At 40.6% G+C, this 17,966-nt stretch overlaps 1 protein-coding gene across 1 annotated transcript in view; it reads left to right on the forward strand.

Annotated features, from left to right (window-relative positions):
* The window catches only part of LOC124796583 (condensin complex subunit 1), a 193,304-nt gene that overhangs the window by 121,823 nt on the left and 53,515 nt on the right, over window positions 1-17,966 (forward strand). Inside the window, exons 11-14 of the mRNA XM_047260708.1 lie at window positions 3,718-3,850; window positions 13,212-13,465; window positions 13,552-13,684; window positions 16,228-16,316. Of these exons, the coding sequence (XP_047116664.1) occupies window positions 3,718-3,850; window positions 13,212-13,465; window positions 13,552-13,684; window positions 16,228-16,316 (609 nt within the window). The remainder of the gene's footprint in view (window positions 1-3,717; window positions 3,851-13,211; window positions 13,466-13,551; window positions 13,685-16,227; window positions 16,317-17,966) is intronic.

A 17,966-nucleotide genomic window follows, 5' to 3' on the forward strand; every position in this document is an offset into this window, starting at 1 on the left:
AGGTATGCATGCCGTTTGTCTGCCATGCGTGGCCACCCCTCCTATGCTACCTCCTTTGATGATTCTTTTTATAGTCAGTATGGGGCTCATCCCTCGTCTCTGTTAACTCCTGGAGACCGCATTTGCCACTTGCTACAGTGGCGTAACTTCATACTATCTGCAACTTTTCCAGTGGGTGTGGACCCTTCACCACCTTGGCTTCGTGAAGCAGCCCATGTTAACCTTGGCCTTCATTAGCTTCCTAAGGACACTTCTCCAGCCTCAGTCTATCACCTCCAGTTTCACGACCTATCACCTCCAGTTCACGACCTTCGCATGGAACTTTGCTATAGTATCTTTGTCTACACTGATGACCCTCGGACTGACTGTGGGATTGGGTGTGCGTTCATCATTGGCACCCGTGGCTTTTGATATCGGCTTCTGGCACACTCCTCAGTATTTATAGCCGAGCTCTTCGCCTTGTATGAGGCCACGGAGTACAGCCGGCAACACAGCCTTTCCTGTTGTGTCCTCTGCTCGGACTCACTCAGTGCCCTCCAAAGTCTATGTACACTGTAAACTGCTCGTCCCTTAGTGCAGCAGGTCCAAGGTAAATGTCACTTGCTCTCTCTTCGTGGAGCTAGTGTCATGTTTCTGTGGGTCCCTGGTCATGTCAGTCTGCCAGGAAACAAGGCTGCAGGCCTCGTGCCGCAGCCTGCGAGTACCTGTATTCCCTCCGATGATCTCTGTGTTGCCGTCTGTCAGGAGGTGGTGTCCCTTTGGCATTGCCAATGGTCCTCCCTTCACGGGAATAAGCTTTGGCTTATTAAGCCTCTCCCAGCACATTGAACGACCTCTTCACGGCCCTTCTGCTGGGAGGAGGTTATTTTAACTCGGCTGAGTATTGGGCACTGCCTTTTTAGCCATTGTCATGTGCTAAGTGGTGCTACCCCACCACTTTGTTCACATTGCACCCAAGTTTTAACTGTTTGCCAATTCCTGCTGGAATACTCTTTTTCTAACAATTTACGTTCCAGCTTGGGTTTGCCTTCTGATTTATCAGCCATTTTAGCAACCGACGCACAGGCTGTCGACCGCATTGTACTTTTTATCCACCAAAGCAGTACGTTGAAGGCCATTTAATTTTTAGTTTTGGACCTCCATTTCTGTATGGTGTTTTCTCTAGCCCTTTCTCCACGTGCCTGTTTTTAGCTGTCTTCTATTCTGTCCATTGGGACTGACATGTAGTCGTTTAACTACTCTTGGTGTCGTGTTCTATAGTTTTGACTTGGGCACGTATGACCTCTGTTGTTTTTTGCATCCTAAAGCAAAACACACAAACACGCACTTCAAAGTTGTGCCAATTGCCAAAGCTCTGGAGATTGCAACATTCCTTGTAGCAGACTTCATTTTGAAGCACGGAGCACCCTATTTGATGATCTTTGACTGTGGAAAGGTTTCCCAAATGAGAATAGTATCAGAGGTAATTTCATGTTGTGGCACCACTCTCGGAATGACAACTATCTACCTCCTACAGATGAATGACCTCACAAAATGCTTTAATAAGATGTTGGCAGACGCTTTCAAGGTATGTTGATGTCTGACAAAAACTGGAATATAATACTGCCTGTTGGGACACACATATAATATTGTGAAGGAGGCCATTATAGGCTTCACACCGTTCTTTCAGCTCCACAGTCAGAAGGCTAAAACAACAGTGGATACAATGTTCCATTTCAGTGGGACAATACTGGGGAGTATTATGTGAAACACATCACTTTCAGGACTGATGAAGCAAGAGGGATGGTTTGCATACAATCCCCAAAGAAGGACTGAAAGCACTATAACACCAAGCACAGGCCAGGAGACTTGGTATGGTTTTTTACACATCCTGTATGGAAAGTGGGACTATCAGAAAAGTTACTGAAACAACGCTTTGGGCAGTATTGTATTGTTTATTGATTGTCAGATGTCACATGAAGTCAAGGATTATGACCCTTCATCAAAAAGACAAAAATGAAGAGGTGTCCTGCATATGTAGCCCTGCTTCAGTTCTGAGGAACATATCAACAGATCTCGCTTAGGGAAATTGAAGCCTACTTGATGATTGTGAAACTTCAACAGAAGTTAACTTTGCTACTCATCATAGTGAAGAGAATGTGACAACACGACCCTTCCTCTGAAGCAAATTGATGGCCACGAATGTCTTTTTGGGGCTCCAATAATTTGGAAATTGCGTGGGGAGAGATCAGGACTGTATGGAGAATGTGTAATGGCTTCCCACCAAAACTTCTGCAGCATACTCAAAACCTTGGCAACATGTGGGACCACGGTGCCAATCTCCCCCCACACTATTTCCGTAGTTTGGGAGATCTGAAGAAAGACATTGGTGGCCATCAATTGGTTGAAGAGGTGCATGCCTGGATGCTATCGTGAATCCTTAGACAGCTGCAAACATTTTTCATTGTGATCATCTTGTCTCACAGTTGAATAAATGTAGTAACAGTTACAGTAATTACTTTTGAAGTAATAAACAATTTACTTATTTCCTTCCATCTTTCTCGTTTTCATTTGGTTGGCCCCTATATTTATAATATCGAGAAGGTGTTCTAAATTTCTTATGTTTATAATGTTTACAAGTTCTGGGATATTTGAGGTTTGTATTAACGACAGCTCTCCCCATGCATTTCTGTTTGTAAATTTATGTCTGTAATACACATGCTTTCAGCACTAATTGTTGTGCTTTATTGACAACTGTGTTTTTAAAGGTTACGACAATAGAGTATTATGCTAGTTAATACAAATTTTACTCAGAGAAAGTGTTCTAGTGAAAGAGGTTTTTAGTAAATGAACTGAATAAGTACTTGCTCATTTCGCACTTGTTTATTTTCAACAAGGAGAAGAAGTAAGCATTGATTTCATTCGGAGATTGTCCAAATCATAAATACGTAGCTTTTTCCTATTTGTGGATCTGAGACAGTTTCCATATTCAGAAAAGTCCAAGTGGAGGAAATGTAAGATATAGAGTAGAAATTTAAACTAGCTATTATGGATTGTCAATTGTTAATGTCAAATATATTCATGTCTTGCACGTTATAAACTGTTAGTTTAGTAGTTACTGTCCTGAACTGATCCTATGTATATGTTGTATGAGTGCTAATCTCTTAAGTGCACAAAAGGGAAGAAAGAATTTCTTCTTACTATTGTAACAACTCAGTCCCTAATGACATGACAAAATTACACTTGTAGAGAAGTTTTATCTGCTCCACCTAGTAGAGAATAGCAGTCAGTTGCCTACCAGTGGAAAAGGGTGAAGAACAGTTGACCTAGGAGGCAATAAAAAGGTAGAGAGAAAAAGTAGAAAGATGAAGAGAGAACCTATGGAGATGGAAGTTGATCTGGGTTGATGTTGCTGCAAGGTTGATAAAACCTGAAGTATTATAATCAATTCCGTTTATGGTCTTGATAGCACTTTTATTACGCCAACGTACATTTCAAAGCCACAGCTTCATAATAAAGGTTTCAGTGGGAGCTTCAGTGTGATGTCAACACACCAGAAACACAGATCTGTATATTTTGTTTTATTTTGTCTGTGTCATCTCAATCAAGCAACTCCCACATTTTCAACATACACAGTTTCAAATACAAGTCTCATGTGGCCTTTTGATATTATTTAGCGAAATAGTTTCTTTATAATATGAATTATTTATTTTCTTTACTATTTTTCTGTTCTTACAGGAACAGTGTTGATATAGAAGAACTTCATGATAATTGTGTGAAATTATTCCGTAAAATTCATTTTATGTATCATGGTGAACCTGAAGAGAGTGAAGAAAGTAAGGAACTTAAACGTGTCATTGCATTTTTAAAGGTGAGTTCATTTAATATTAAAATATTTTTAATTTTTATCAGACATAACCTATGAAAAAGATGTGCTTGTCAAATGCACCACTGAAAAGTTTTACGTTCTTAGGCTGTGATGCAGCAAGTTGCTGGATTTGGACGGGTTACTCCTGTAACTGAAATATCAGATCTGAAGACGGTTCTGGATGAACTGAAATCGCTCATATGAATAAAAAGATTTTTTGCAGTCAAGACGGATTATAAGTAACAGACTCATCATCCACAGAATTACAATATCCAAATGTTCCAAAACTTGTTAAGTTTCTGTTACATTGCCTCATGGAAATGTGGACATTTATGAGAAATTGGATGCAAAGTCAGCTTTGGGTTTACTCCTCATCGTTTCAAAGTAGAGCGGCTGTTGCACCCAAAATTCAATAAATCGAAAGATTTTGCCACATTTTACTTTCAAGAGTTCCTGAATCATACATCAATGACTTCGAACTTGGATGTATTCCACATAGACCTTCCTAGAACACTCCAAACAAATCAGAACTTCATGCTGTTGACAGAGAAATCTTGTTTTCCTCATCAGTCAAGAAGGGCAAAAGCCAGATCTTTTTTTGTTTTTCGGACCATTCTTTGGGTGTCTGTTGCTCACCTTCTATGTGAAGTGTTCTGATGGTGTCACTCAACTCTCGTGGCAAGTGTCCAGTTGAAAGTGTGATTCATATGAGACTCAGCAAGATCTCTTGCTAGAGAAGATCAAACTCACCTTTACTTCTGTGTTTGAGTAAACTTGATGCACCGTGGATAAGAATTCACACCATAAGCAACATCTACTAACTTGAAGGAAATGGCAAAAGGCCATCTTCTTGTCTGGCAACTTGATGAATAAGCTGCATGCATTTGGTCACGACAGTCCACACCACCTTTTGTCATATTGTAAAAAATGGTTATCTCAGGTTTTCCCGATTTAAGATCATTGTTTACTGCATGGTGCATAGAAGTAATCAGTTTTGCACCTTTTGACTCTTCGGGCACAGAGGATAGCAGTGACATGTCTTCTGTAACAGTTATCTTCACACCTTGTTTATCATTAGATAGAACCTGCTGTGGTATCTCCTTTCAGCATGCTCACGTATGTGAGGTCCTGTGTGGGAACACTGTGACCTTTCCTCTAGTTTGAAAGGGTGTGACCATCTCTGCCTTTTCCGGAATAATGTACGCGTTATACAAGTAATTTGTACAAGCATCAGTCAAGCACTGAATTTTCAAGCCATATTTTGCCGGTTTGCTTGGCATATAAATTCTAAACCATACCTTCCATGGAAAGATGCAAGCATTGCATCGACACACACTGATTCTGAAAACATCTGTCTATCCCTTCAGTTGCAAACAAGATGTAAACAATTTGTTGCCCGATTTGAAAATGGCTGAATATACCAATAGACCAATTAGTGCCTTCAATTCAGTGACATCAACACCTTGTAGATGGATAAGCAATCATTGGTATACTGTGCTCTTAAGCTTAGATATTTTCAGATTTGAATCTTCAGGTTTTGGCGGCGCAAAGACTGTTCCATTAAGTTTCGGGTGTGCAGCCGCAAGAAATCTCCTTCTTCTAATATTTCGGCTGTATAACGTTCAGCCATCTTCAGAGTGAGCCGCAAGACTGCCGCTCCAGTGCTCGCTTCGTCCCTTTATACTCGTGTACCGAGCGACTGCGCATGCGGCCACAGATGCAAATGCGCCAGAGACAGTCGGCGGCAGAGACGTGCATAATGCGCGAGTTGTATCTATGACTCCACAGTCGATCTGTGTTGGCATGTCGATGTATCATTGTGAGCTGCAGTGTGACAATGTCTTTGAGAGTTTATTACAGCAAGTGCCGGATTCCATGATTTATCACGATTGAAACCACTATCTCTATTTATTAAATTCATCCTCAAGTGAATTTCAATTGCCTCCTTCACTATCGAGTCCCAAACGGATGATGTAGTTTCCAAAATTTTGATGTTGTCATACAACATACTGTGACCATTATCAATACAGTGCTCTGCCACTGCTCACTTGTTAGGTTGTAAAAGCCGTGTGTACCTCCGGTGTTCTGTACATCTTTCTTGGACAGTACGAGTTGTTTGTCTGATGTAAGGAAGGCCACATTCACATGGAATTTTGTAAACTCCAGATTTTCGGAGCAGCAAATCATCTTTGACGGAGCCCACGAGTGCAGCTGTCTTGGGTGGAGGACGAAAAAATTCCATGTGAATGTGGCGCAGTAGGCTGAATGATGCACAGCTGCACTCCCGACATCCATGGCGAGGTCTATCTTTGCAACCATGACACCATGCAGTGTGGTACAGATGAGTCCAACAACATGCCTAATGGACCACTCAGGATTGGCATCACATTCTCTTCACCGAAGAGTGTTGCATATGCCTTCAACCAGACAATCGTCAGAGACATGTTTGGAGGAAACCCGATCAGGCTGAACACCCTAGACACATTGTCCAGCAAGGTGGAGGTTCCCTGCTGCTTTGGGGCGCCATTATGTGCGGCAGACGCACACTGTTGTTGGTCACAGAAGGCGCTGTAATGGCTGTATGATACGTGAATGCCATCCACCAACCAACAGTGCAACCATATTGGCAAGGCATTTGTCTTCATGGATGACAATTTACACTCCAATCATGCACATCTTGTGAATGACTTCTTTCAAGATAAAAGATAACATCATCACTCGACTAGAGTGGCCAGCATGTTCTCCAGACATGAACCCTATCGAACATGCCTGGGATAGATTGAAAATGGCTGTTTTTGGACGAGATGACCCACCAACCACTCTGAGGGATCTACGCCGAATTGCTGTTGAGGAGTGGGACATCCTGGACCAACAGTGCCTTGATGCACTTCAAGATAGTATGCCATGACGAATACAGGCATGCATCAATGCAAGAGGACATGCTACTGGGTATTAGAGGTACCCGTGTGTACAGCAATCTGGACCACCACCTTTGAAGGTCTTGCTGTATGGTGGTACAACATGCAGTGTGTGGTTTCCATGAGCAATAAAAAGGGCAGAAATGATGATCATGTTGATCTGTATTCCAATTTTGTGTGCAGGTTCCAGAACTGAGGTGATGCAAAACTTTTTTTGATGTGTTTATATCTTATTGAGGGTTAAGGGAATCAACCAGGTTAGATCCCTATAAGCAGTTCACATATTATTGCCACACAAGTGTCAATACACATAAGGTAAAGACTGTAATGGATCGCTTTATGGGGAATAAGTATGGATGGGCTGCTTATCAATCCCCACAGCAGACAATGTGGTAAGTTGGTGTACTGGAATATGCTCAGCATGTAACCTGGTCATGTGACCTAGAGCACTTAGATTTTGAAGCACACAGAACATGGCTGAGACTGATTGAGCACAACCCTGCATTTACATGTATACTTCGCAAACAAAGGTGAAGTGCATAGCAAGGGTACTTCCTACTGCACCACATGTTAGATTTTCTTCCACTCCTATTTGTGCATGAAGTGTGGGAAGAATGACTGCTTAAATGCCTCTGTGCGCACATTAATTAGTTAAATCTTGTCATTGTGGCTCTTAAGAGAATGGTATGTAGGGGTCTGTAGTACATCCCCATCAAGCTATCCCACTGTTCAGATGCACTGCCAAGCTCTTCGTACCTTGGCATGCAGGTGTGCCATGGATAGGGTTGTTGGAGGGCTTGATGCTATGTGCAGGTATTTGAGACACAGCAACTTCTGCACTTTCACCTTGGAACAAGTAGTTTGGCTGAATAAACAATTGCATGGACTTTTGAAACCATATTGTTTCTACTGCTTCTTATTTAATGACAATAAATCAGCAAACTTTAGCAACTGCAGGGATACTAATGAATTAATATTAAATGGGATCTAGTAGGATTACCAGAAGTGTGTCACAAAAAATGAGGACAGAGGGACACAATGTGGGAGGAAATTCATAAGCTGATGGAAAAAAATCGCAACACCAAAAAATAATTAATGCAGAGTGACGACATCTCAGGACTATGTTTGCCAAGGTAAACGTATTTAAGTGATTAACATTGGATGATCACAGGTTAATGTAAGCATGAGATAAGCCATTGCAAATGTGAAATGCTGGTACATAAATAACTGGTGTAGCGGCCAGAATGTTGAATGCAAGCATGCAACATGTATTCATTGTGCTATACAGGTGCCATAGATAAGTTTATGGGATGGCTGTTGCATTTGGTCAGTCAATACAGGGGCGGTTAATGCATGTTGTGGATGATGTTGGAGTTGTCATCGGATGATGTCCCTCTATTGGAGACAGATCTGGTGATCAAGATGGCCAAAGCAACCTGTTTACACTCTGTAGAGCATGTTGGGTTACAACACAGCAGTATGTGGGTGAGCATTATCTGGTTAGAAAACACCCCTTGGAATGCTGTTCATGAATGGTAGTACAACAGGCCAAATCAGCAGACTGATGTACAAATTTGCACTCAGAGTGGGTGGGGTAATCACAAGGGAGATCCCACTGTCATAGACCAGGTTTAAGTTCAGTGTGTCTAGCATTCAGGCAAGTTGGGTGCAGGCCAACTAGACTCCTCTTAACCAACACGTGGCCACCACTGGCACCATGAGAGAACAAGCAGTCATCAGAAAAAACAACAGATATCAACCCTACCCTTCAATGAGCTCTCAGTTGACACCAGGGAAGTCGAAAATGGCGGTGGTTTGAGGTCAGAGCAATGCACGCTGCAGAACATCTGGCTCGGGGCTGTACTTCAAGGACAGTAACCGATTTATAACAGTTCGTTGCGTCACTGCCGTGCCAACTGTTGCTCAAATTGCTGCTGCAGATGCAGTACGATGCACCTGAGCTATATGCTGAACATCATGGTCTTCCCTAGCAGTAGTGCCGTGTGGCCCATTGGCGCCTGGTCGTCTTGCAACTGTACATTCTCATGATCACTGCTGTCACTGTACATGTACGGTGGCTACATTCCTGCCGAGTCTTTCTGGAACATCACAGAAGGAGCATTCAGCTTCTTGTAGCCCTATTACAAGACCTTATTCGAACTCAGTGAGGTATGGGTAATAGTGTCTTTGTCACCTTAAATGCAATATTCGCTACCAACAACTCACCACTTTCCAATCTCAAAGCTAACTAACTCTCATGACCATTACAATGTTTATTTAAAGCAAACCTGATTTGTGTTCTCATACTGATGCTACTAGCACCATTCTTACGTGGATGGTGCAAAATCTGTGTAGATATCATCTTTAAGCTGTAGAAACACATCCACCAACTTTCATTTATGTCACACAGCTCCTCCTGGGTGTGTTGCGATTTTTTACACGTCAGTATATGTATACTTCACTGTACAAAGAAATTTAAAAATTTTCAAAGACTTAAAGAATGTAGGACAGAACAACATTCGTTTTAAAAATAAAGAAAAGATGTTGCACAGAATCATTCAGGTCAATTCATCAATGTGGTCACATTCTGATGATCAGGTAGAAGCGAATTACCCTAGTACTCGTCATCCGGTAAGCCTGAAATGTGTTAAGTACACAGCAGATAGTGTCTGGGTAAAAAAAACTTTACAACACACACATACTACCAAACTTAATTACCCTCTTTTAAATTAGGTAAACAGTCCTAAGACCTGACACTATATAGCATGTGAAAAACGTCAGAAGATACTTCTATTTATCACACTGTGGTTTTCCGATATACATACACAGCAGTTGACAGCAACTATGAGGAACTCCTTGATTCTTCAAAGTAGATGTGAGAGATGGAGGAAATGGTGCTATGCCAGGATTAAACAAAGTGATAGAGGAGCACTTTTTGAGTCATCAGCTAATGCTGCTGCCATGAATACCTCCCCTAAGCCAACCTCCTCATCTCAGAGTAGCTCTTGCACCCAACGCCCTGAATTATTTGTTGGCTGTATTACAATCTCTGTCTTCCTCTACAATTTTTACTCTCTACAGCTCCCTCTAGTACTATGGAAGTTATTCCCTGATGATGTAAAATGTCCCATCATCCTGTCCCTTCTCCTTGTCACTGTTTTCCATATGTTCCTTTCTTCGTCTATCCTGTGGAAAACTGCCTCATTCCTTACTTTATCAGTTCACTTAATGTTCAACACTCTTCTGTAGCACCACATCTCTAACAGTTAGATTCCTTTCTGTTTTGGTTTTTCCCTACTCTGCGATTCCTTAAATTACAATGATGTGGTCTAAATGTACATTTTCAAAAATTTCTCTCTCAAACTGGCCAGGAACATACTCTGTTTGTGCTAGTCTGCTTCCTTATGTCCTCCTTGCTTCGTATGAGATGCGTTATTTTGTTTGCAAGATAACAGAAACCCTTGACTCCATTTACTTTGTGATTATCAATTCTGATGTTAAAGATCTCGCTATTCTCATTTCTGCTGTTTCTCATTACTTTCATTTCTTCGGTTTGCTTTTAATCCATGTTCTGTGCTCATTAGCTGTTCACTTCATTCAACAGATTCCATAACTCTTCTTCATCTTCACTGACATCAGCAAATCTTACAGTGATATCCATTAACTCCAAATTTTAACTCCCTATTGCACCATTCTTTTATTTCCACCATAGTTTCTTCTATGTAGGAGATGTGAGAGAGAAGTAATGAGACACATTTTTTATCCACTAAAGTTTTTTTTTGAAATAACAATTTTGTTATCTTGTGCAAGTAGTTCCCTTTGGCAGCTTTTCCCAGCCTTGGTAGCAGCGCCAACAGGCTTCAACTGGTAGGGTTTTTTAACATGTCTGTCGCATTTTTGGAATTTTCTTGAGAGTCACAAAATAGTATCCTTTTAGTGCATTTTTCAATTTCAGGAAACAAAAACAGACACAAAGACTCAGATCAGGTCAATATAAAGGCTGTGGAACAACAGGAATGCCTTTTGAGGTCAATGGGGCATTACCATGATGCAGCCATCCACTCATCTACAATGTTCGATCTCCTTCGATTCACCCTTTTCGCTAGCCTTTAAAGGACATCTTGGTGAAGCACTTGGTCATAACTCGATGTCCTGTGGCTGCACGAAAAGCATTATTCAACATGGTGGCATTGCTGTCAGGGTTCCTCCGAGCCATAATCCATAAGTAGCGCTCATCCACTGCAGTAGTAGCCCTTAGGCAACCTGAGCGAGACATGTCATCGACAGTTCCTGTCTCTCTGTACATCTTCCATGTTCGAACAGCATTGATTTGGTTCACTCTGAGACACCTGGACACTTGCCTTGTTGAGAGCCCTTCATGGCACAAAGTAACAATGTGGACATGATCGAACCGCAGTATTGACTGTCCAGGCATGGTTGAACTACAGACAACACGAGCTGTGAACCTCCACCGTCTAATAGGCGCAGCTCACGCGTTTTTGTTTGCATCTTTGGGCGGGTTTAGTGACATCTCTGAACAGTCAAAGGGACTGTGTCTGTGATACAATATCCACAGTCAACGTCTATCTTGGAGTTCTGGGGACTGGGGTGATGTAAAACTTTTTCTGATGTGTGTAATAGAGAACTCCCAAATTGACCTCCTCCTGTGTCCTTAACACAATATCCAGCTAAGATAGAAAGTACCACAATTAACAGCAACTAGTCACATGATCCATATATTCTCATTCTTTTCACTTTTATTAATTGTTTTGGTGGAAAAATACTTCCTGCAGGCAAGTATGCTCTTTTACAGTGTCATGGTATGGGAGTTGGTACCCAATACGGGGCCAGTTGGAGGGCACAAGCCGCTGCTTGGGGTGCCAAGCTGAGAGGGATGCCAGAGGCACCACAGCTGTGTAATTCCTATAGATTACATATCACAATTAGTAATGGCCGTTTAGGGCACCAAGTTGTGTGGGACACCCCAGTGAAAGGTTTGTATACAGTGTGTTTCCCAATTAGTGGTGGAAACTGATATGGGTTGTTGAAAATGTATGAGGGGAAAAGAAGGCGGGAGAAGGTGCCAAATGAGAAGTCGCTTATATGCAGAAAGATCCTTGAACTGGTTGTGGTCCAATATTATCCTTGGGTTGGATGACATTGTGCCAAATGATGAGTCGCTTGTGTGTGGACAGATTCTCGAACCGGCTATGGTCCAGTATTATCATTTGTTGGATGAAATAGTAACAAACAGTACATGTAAAGAGAGACTGTCAATTCATTCTACAGGAACAGTATTTTTAAGGGTGACCCTCTCAAAAATATATGTTAATGAACAAATATTGAAATACTGCGGGTAATTCCGACATGTTCACTTCCACCATTCCCCACATACATCTCTTTAATTTCAAATTAATTTCAGTCAGTGTTGTTGTGGTCCTCTGTCCAAAGGCATCCCCTGATGTGTCAGAATGTGTCCTATTAACCAACCCCTTCTTTTGGTCAAGTTGTGCCACAAATCTCGTTTCCCCAATTCTATTTAGTACTTCCTCATTAATTACATGAGTGACCAGTCTGATCTGCAACATTTGTATGTAGACCAAATTTTGAAAGCTTCTATTCTCTTTCTATCTAAACTGTTTATTGTCCATGTCTCATTTCCATACATGGCCACATCCCAGACAAATACCTTCAGAAAAGACTTCCTAACACTTAAGTTATATTTGATGTTAACAGATTTCTCTTGCCATTGCCACATTTTTATATCCTCTCTACTTTGGCAGTCATCAATTATTTTGATTAATTTGCTACCCAAATAGCAAAACTCATCTACTTTAAATGACTCGTTTCCTCATCTTATTCCTTTAGCGTCACCTGATTCAATTTGGCTACTCAGTCATCCTTGTTTTGCTTTTGTTGATGTTCATCTTATATCTTCTTTTCAAAACAGTGTCCAGTCCATTCAGCTGCTCTTCCGAATCCTTCGCTGTGTCTGACAGAATTACAATATCACCAGCAAAGCTCAAATTTTTTTCTTTTTCCCTGAATTTTAATTCCTACTCCAAATTTTTTTTTGGATTCTTTTACTGGTAGTTCATTGTCCAGATTGAATAACTTTGATGATAGGCTGCAACCTTGTCTCACTCCCTTTTCAGCCAGTGCTCTCCTTACATGCCCCTGACTCATTACTGCCGTCTGGTTTCTGTACAAGTTGTAAATAGCCTTTTGCTCTCTGTGTTGTACCCCCAGCTACCTTCAGAATTTCAAAGAGAGTATTCCAGTCAGCATTGTCAAAAGCTTTCTACAAGTCTACAAATGCAATAAATGTAGGTTTGCCTTTCCTTAACATGTAAGTTCTTCGTCTATTAACTAAAATACTACAGTGTACCACACTGGTTACTATGCAGCAGACATCACCTCATACATTTTGTCATATGTTGTTCCAGGATTCAATAGCATATGTGGAGCTAATGAACAAAGCCTTACCAGTTATATGTTCATTGCTAACTTCAATGCAAACAACAGATATAGTGGAGGCAATTGAATTCATCACCAGTGCTTACCAATTTGGTTTATATCAGGCAGAGAACAGCATGCGAGAACTATTGACTTTGGTGTTGTCTGGAAATGAATCTGTTCTGTCTGCTGTATCTGAAGCTTATTACCAGGTTTACCTTAAGACAGAAGAAACTGATTCGAGGTTAGTGATTTATATTATGTTAACAAACATGTTTAACATTTCCTTTTTGGCATAAAAATATGAACTGTTTAATTGTGTTACTACAGGAAACATTCAGAAATTGTTGTGAAGAACTTGTGCCACTTAGTGTCAACAATTAATGCTGGACAAAAGGCAGCATTGGACAGTCTGCTGTTGGAATGGCTTAAGAAAGGCTACATAACTCCAGGTGACATACAGGTAGGTTAATTAAATTGCAGTCTTGTTCAAAATAAGTAACACATTAGTTCTTGAATGCCCATTGCATATCATCTATGAAAGAGTGCCACCATTCTGAGCACAGGAGTTACAAAAAATCCATACCAGGAGGAAGCCAAGAAGAAGGAGGAGGAGTTGTTAACTTATTGCAGTTAGTGAAAATTAATTGGCCACAGTAAAAGCTATGTGATCATGTAAAGACCTTTTGAGGATTTACACTCTTTATTACTCTTAAATATGAAATTACTTTGTCAGTCATGAAAGGACCTATTAAGTACAATACTAAATGTTCTGGCGCTCTGCTTTGTGGGATTTCGTACCTATAAAATGCTCTCAGTTAACTTATGGATTGCGTTCCAAGCTTTTGATGATATCCTCTGTTGTCTTTGTTAGGAAAACAATTTGACTGTCAATGAGGTCATGAGAATCCACAAAGATGTGATGTACTAAAACCTTCTGTGCTCAGAAGCTGCACTGGCACCAGTTATTATACATCGCATACAACATTATTTTTATACTAAGATTCACAAATGATGGCAGTTTGAACAAAATGAGACACAGGTGGGGATTGCAGTATATTCTGTTCCAAGCAACACTTCTGGTAGGTGCATAAACATGCTTTGTACTTCAAATAAGCATGTATCTCATAAATTACGTCTCTCACATGCATATGTAAAATTTGTCACTACCATCATTACCAATGACAACCTGAAATAAATGGAATGAAAATTCACTAAATGACGTGCTGCAATCATGTTTAATGCTCACATTGCCCAAAACATTTACAGCAAAGCGCTCCAAACACTACTAAAGCTCACTGGCTATTGGAGAATGGATGGCGCAGGTGCATAGAACAATCCTAAACTCAACCACTATCATTTGTGACTCCCAACTCTAGTACATTACAAAATGAAATGATACTCCCCTGTAGTCTCATAGTATGAAGTGCCTGCTTTCATGCATTTTTGAGAGCATGAGTCGTACCTCCATTAAATTTATTAATGCAGTCTAATTTTCGTCAAATGTTTATGACTTCGTCACAGTAATCTGAAGAGTGGGATAGATTACCTATCTTCTCAACCAAAACCTTATGACCATTCATTAGTTTATATATGGCCACTCTCATGTTCCTCATTGTGGCACCTCAGAATTTGTATTTTACTTGATGGCTGTCTGATTTCTGGAAGTTAATTAAAGTTTTCCCTCTTGTCAGGTCGTTGTAAGTTTCTTCTTCCAGTCAGGCTCTGCTCTTTATGGGTGCTAAAACTATAGGAGTACAGAATTTCATTTAACTCGTGATTCATGATATCGGTAATTAAATAATAACTGTATGATGCAACCACCTGCTTATTTGAAGTGCTAAGGATTCTTCTTCATGTATAATAAGCCACCTGGTGCTAGTAGACAAAAACTCAGGTTTCTGTTACCTCAACTAGAATGCAATGGAACAAGTAATCTTTAAAAATCTTCATCTGTTTATGAAACAAGTTAAGTTCGAAAATCTTTAACACATGATATTAATATTACAGCTGGAGCCTGCTCCACTCACGGTTTTGTTTCACATTACAGTTAAGCCACATGCTTATCAGCTGTGCCGCACTACACAAAACCAAGGAATGAGGGTTGGCACAGCATGACACATCTGGTGTGGACAGCACTGTACTGTACTGCGCAGTGGCACAGTTGGTAAACCAAACAAAATGGTACATTTGTGTATCCTGTGTTTGGATAGTGTTTCTCGTTTTCCATTTTTACTGGCATTTACGCTGGAACATTGCTGTGAATCTATGAACAGTCTGTGCAATTCTGCCTTGGTCTGTGCCTTTCCGAGCTGCTGTGCACCATGCATTTGTGCACAGCACATCCAATGTGGACATGGCTTTGCACTGCCCCAGTGCTGGTGTGTCAAAAGTTTTGTTTATGGTTTGCCGGTGCTTCTATGCACTGCTTGTAAGTGTTGTTAAACTGAATGTTATTGGTGTGGTAGGTGATTGAATATCCTGTCCCAGAAATCCTTCCTTCCCAATTCTACTGCTAGGTGCTGGAAAGATGCGGCCCTCAACAAATTCCTCTCCTGTGCCAACCTCTTCATCTCAGAGTAGCACTTGCAACCTACATACTGTGTCGATTGACAGTGGGAGGTTGAAACGATGATGGCACTCTTTATGTCATTGTGTGGCACAAGAGCTTGTGTTGCCAGTGAACATTGCTGTCACTGCCAATGACAAGTGAACTTCTTTAGGCAGAAACTATGTCAATAAAACATTTTGTAATTTAGATTAGTGGAATTATGTTTAAAATAAAATCTTCCTTAAGAATGTCTTTAAAAAATGGGAGAGTCAAGCTTACATTTGGATAAATACGGCAACGTGTTGTTATATATTAGTTTATAACATTACAGTGTTCTTGATATCTATTTCATCATATTGTTAGTAGAAGTCTTCTGCCTGTCTCTTTTTTTCCCCCCAAGATATGAAACTTGATACTTCAAATAATATAGATTCATGGATTTTCGTTTGTTCCAGATTATGTGGGAGTGGGTGGCTATGGCAGAACCAGAAATAAGTGCAGAGGACAGCAGACATGCTTTGGTTTTACTGGACATACTTGCTGTGTGAGTTGGATTTCACACAAAAGAGATTTAATGGAAAAAAAACCTTTTTCTAGCAACAAAACAGAAATGTTATGTTAACAATTAATATGCAGCTGTCTCTCAGCAAAGACTGTACAGACCAAAGACTTTGACACAGGTGTTTGTGTTGTCCTCATCATTTCATCGTTATCATCATTCGTGGCCGTGGATAAATTTGAATGTGAAAAAAACTGGGACTTTGTATGGGCACTAATAACCACACAATTGAGCGCCCCACAAACCAAACATCAACTACTACTTTGATGCACTTAAATGAAAACCACGTAACTAGCAGCAGAAATGTAATTTTCTTTCATTCTTCTTTGATAGATACACTTATTTGCATGGTCATTCTAATATATTCCATTTTAAAGCCAGCCTATACATTTCTGGGAGTTGAGTTCTGTGAGGGAGAGTAGTAGCTTACCCTTTTTTTCCAGAAACTTACTTATGCTTGCAGAAATATAAGACGACATATTAATGAAAGGAGGACTCATTGGGTTTGAATTGCTCATAATCATGCAGAATTTTCTTCAGTAACAGAGCCAAAAAAACCATTCAAAACACTAGTTTTTAAAGACAAGCTCCTAAAGAATTACATTTCCTACTTGGAGGTAAATGTTGGCATGCTTTTATTTAAAAATTCCATTCCTTTTATATTTAATGTTTTCCCCAACCCACTTTGCACTCCATTTTTTGTGCCTGCATTGTAGGTCAGGTCCATCTATCGACACTAATCATACTGGTGTCCAAAATTAAAGCAGCAAACGGGAATTGTGCAAGGTTGGTTCATTTTTCCATAAAACCGTATAAACAGATGACAGTAAAGTAGAAACAGGGTAAAGGATGCAGAACATAAACAATTCCAACATGCATAAAAGTAAACAAAAAGTTCTTTGTTTTTTCCAACTTAACGGATTTGCTCTCACATTCTGACAAAGAGTTAACACACTCACTATGGTGTGTGACCACATCTGGCACTAATACAGGCCTGACGACAACTAGGCATGTTGTGAGTGATGTCATCAATCTCATGTTGAGGCAATAACGCCCATTCCTCCTGCAGAGATGCTCACAAGTCTTGGAGAGTGGCAGATGCTGATGTGATACAACCTATCTTCCTACTGCATCCCAGACATGCTTCATGGAATTCAAACTGGGAGAACAAGCAGGCCATGCCGTGCGTGCAATATCTTCCATTTCCAAGAAAACATTAGCCACCTGTGCTCTGTGAGGTCGAGCTTTATTATTCATAATTACGAAATCTGGGCCCACACCACCTCGTAAAGACCGCATATGATGTCCCAAGATCTCGTTACAATGCCTGACAGCAGTTAAAACCTGCCACTCCACCTGCACAATTCCATGATGAGGTATTATGAAGATGTATTAGAGCGATCAGCATAATGCCTGCCCACACTATTGTATCCTCCTCAATACCGGTCTCTTTCCACAATGTCTGGATCCCAGAATCATGTTCCATGTTACCTCCAATCACTCTCCAGATCAAATTGGGACTCGTCTGTTAAAAGAACATTTACGCATTGTTCCAACATTCAGTTTGCATGTTGACGACTCCACTCTACAGACATTCCCTTCTGTGGGAACGCATCAGAGATTACATACAGAAGG

The sequence above is a fragment of the Schistocerca piceifrons genome, chromosome 1, assembly GCF_021461385.2.
Source record: "Schistocerca piceifrons isolate TAMUIC-IGC-003096 chromosome 1, iqSchPice1.1, whole genome shotgun sequence".
NCBI lineage: Eukaryota > Metazoa > Arthropoda > Insecta > Orthoptera > Acrididae > Schistocerca > Schistocerca piceifrons.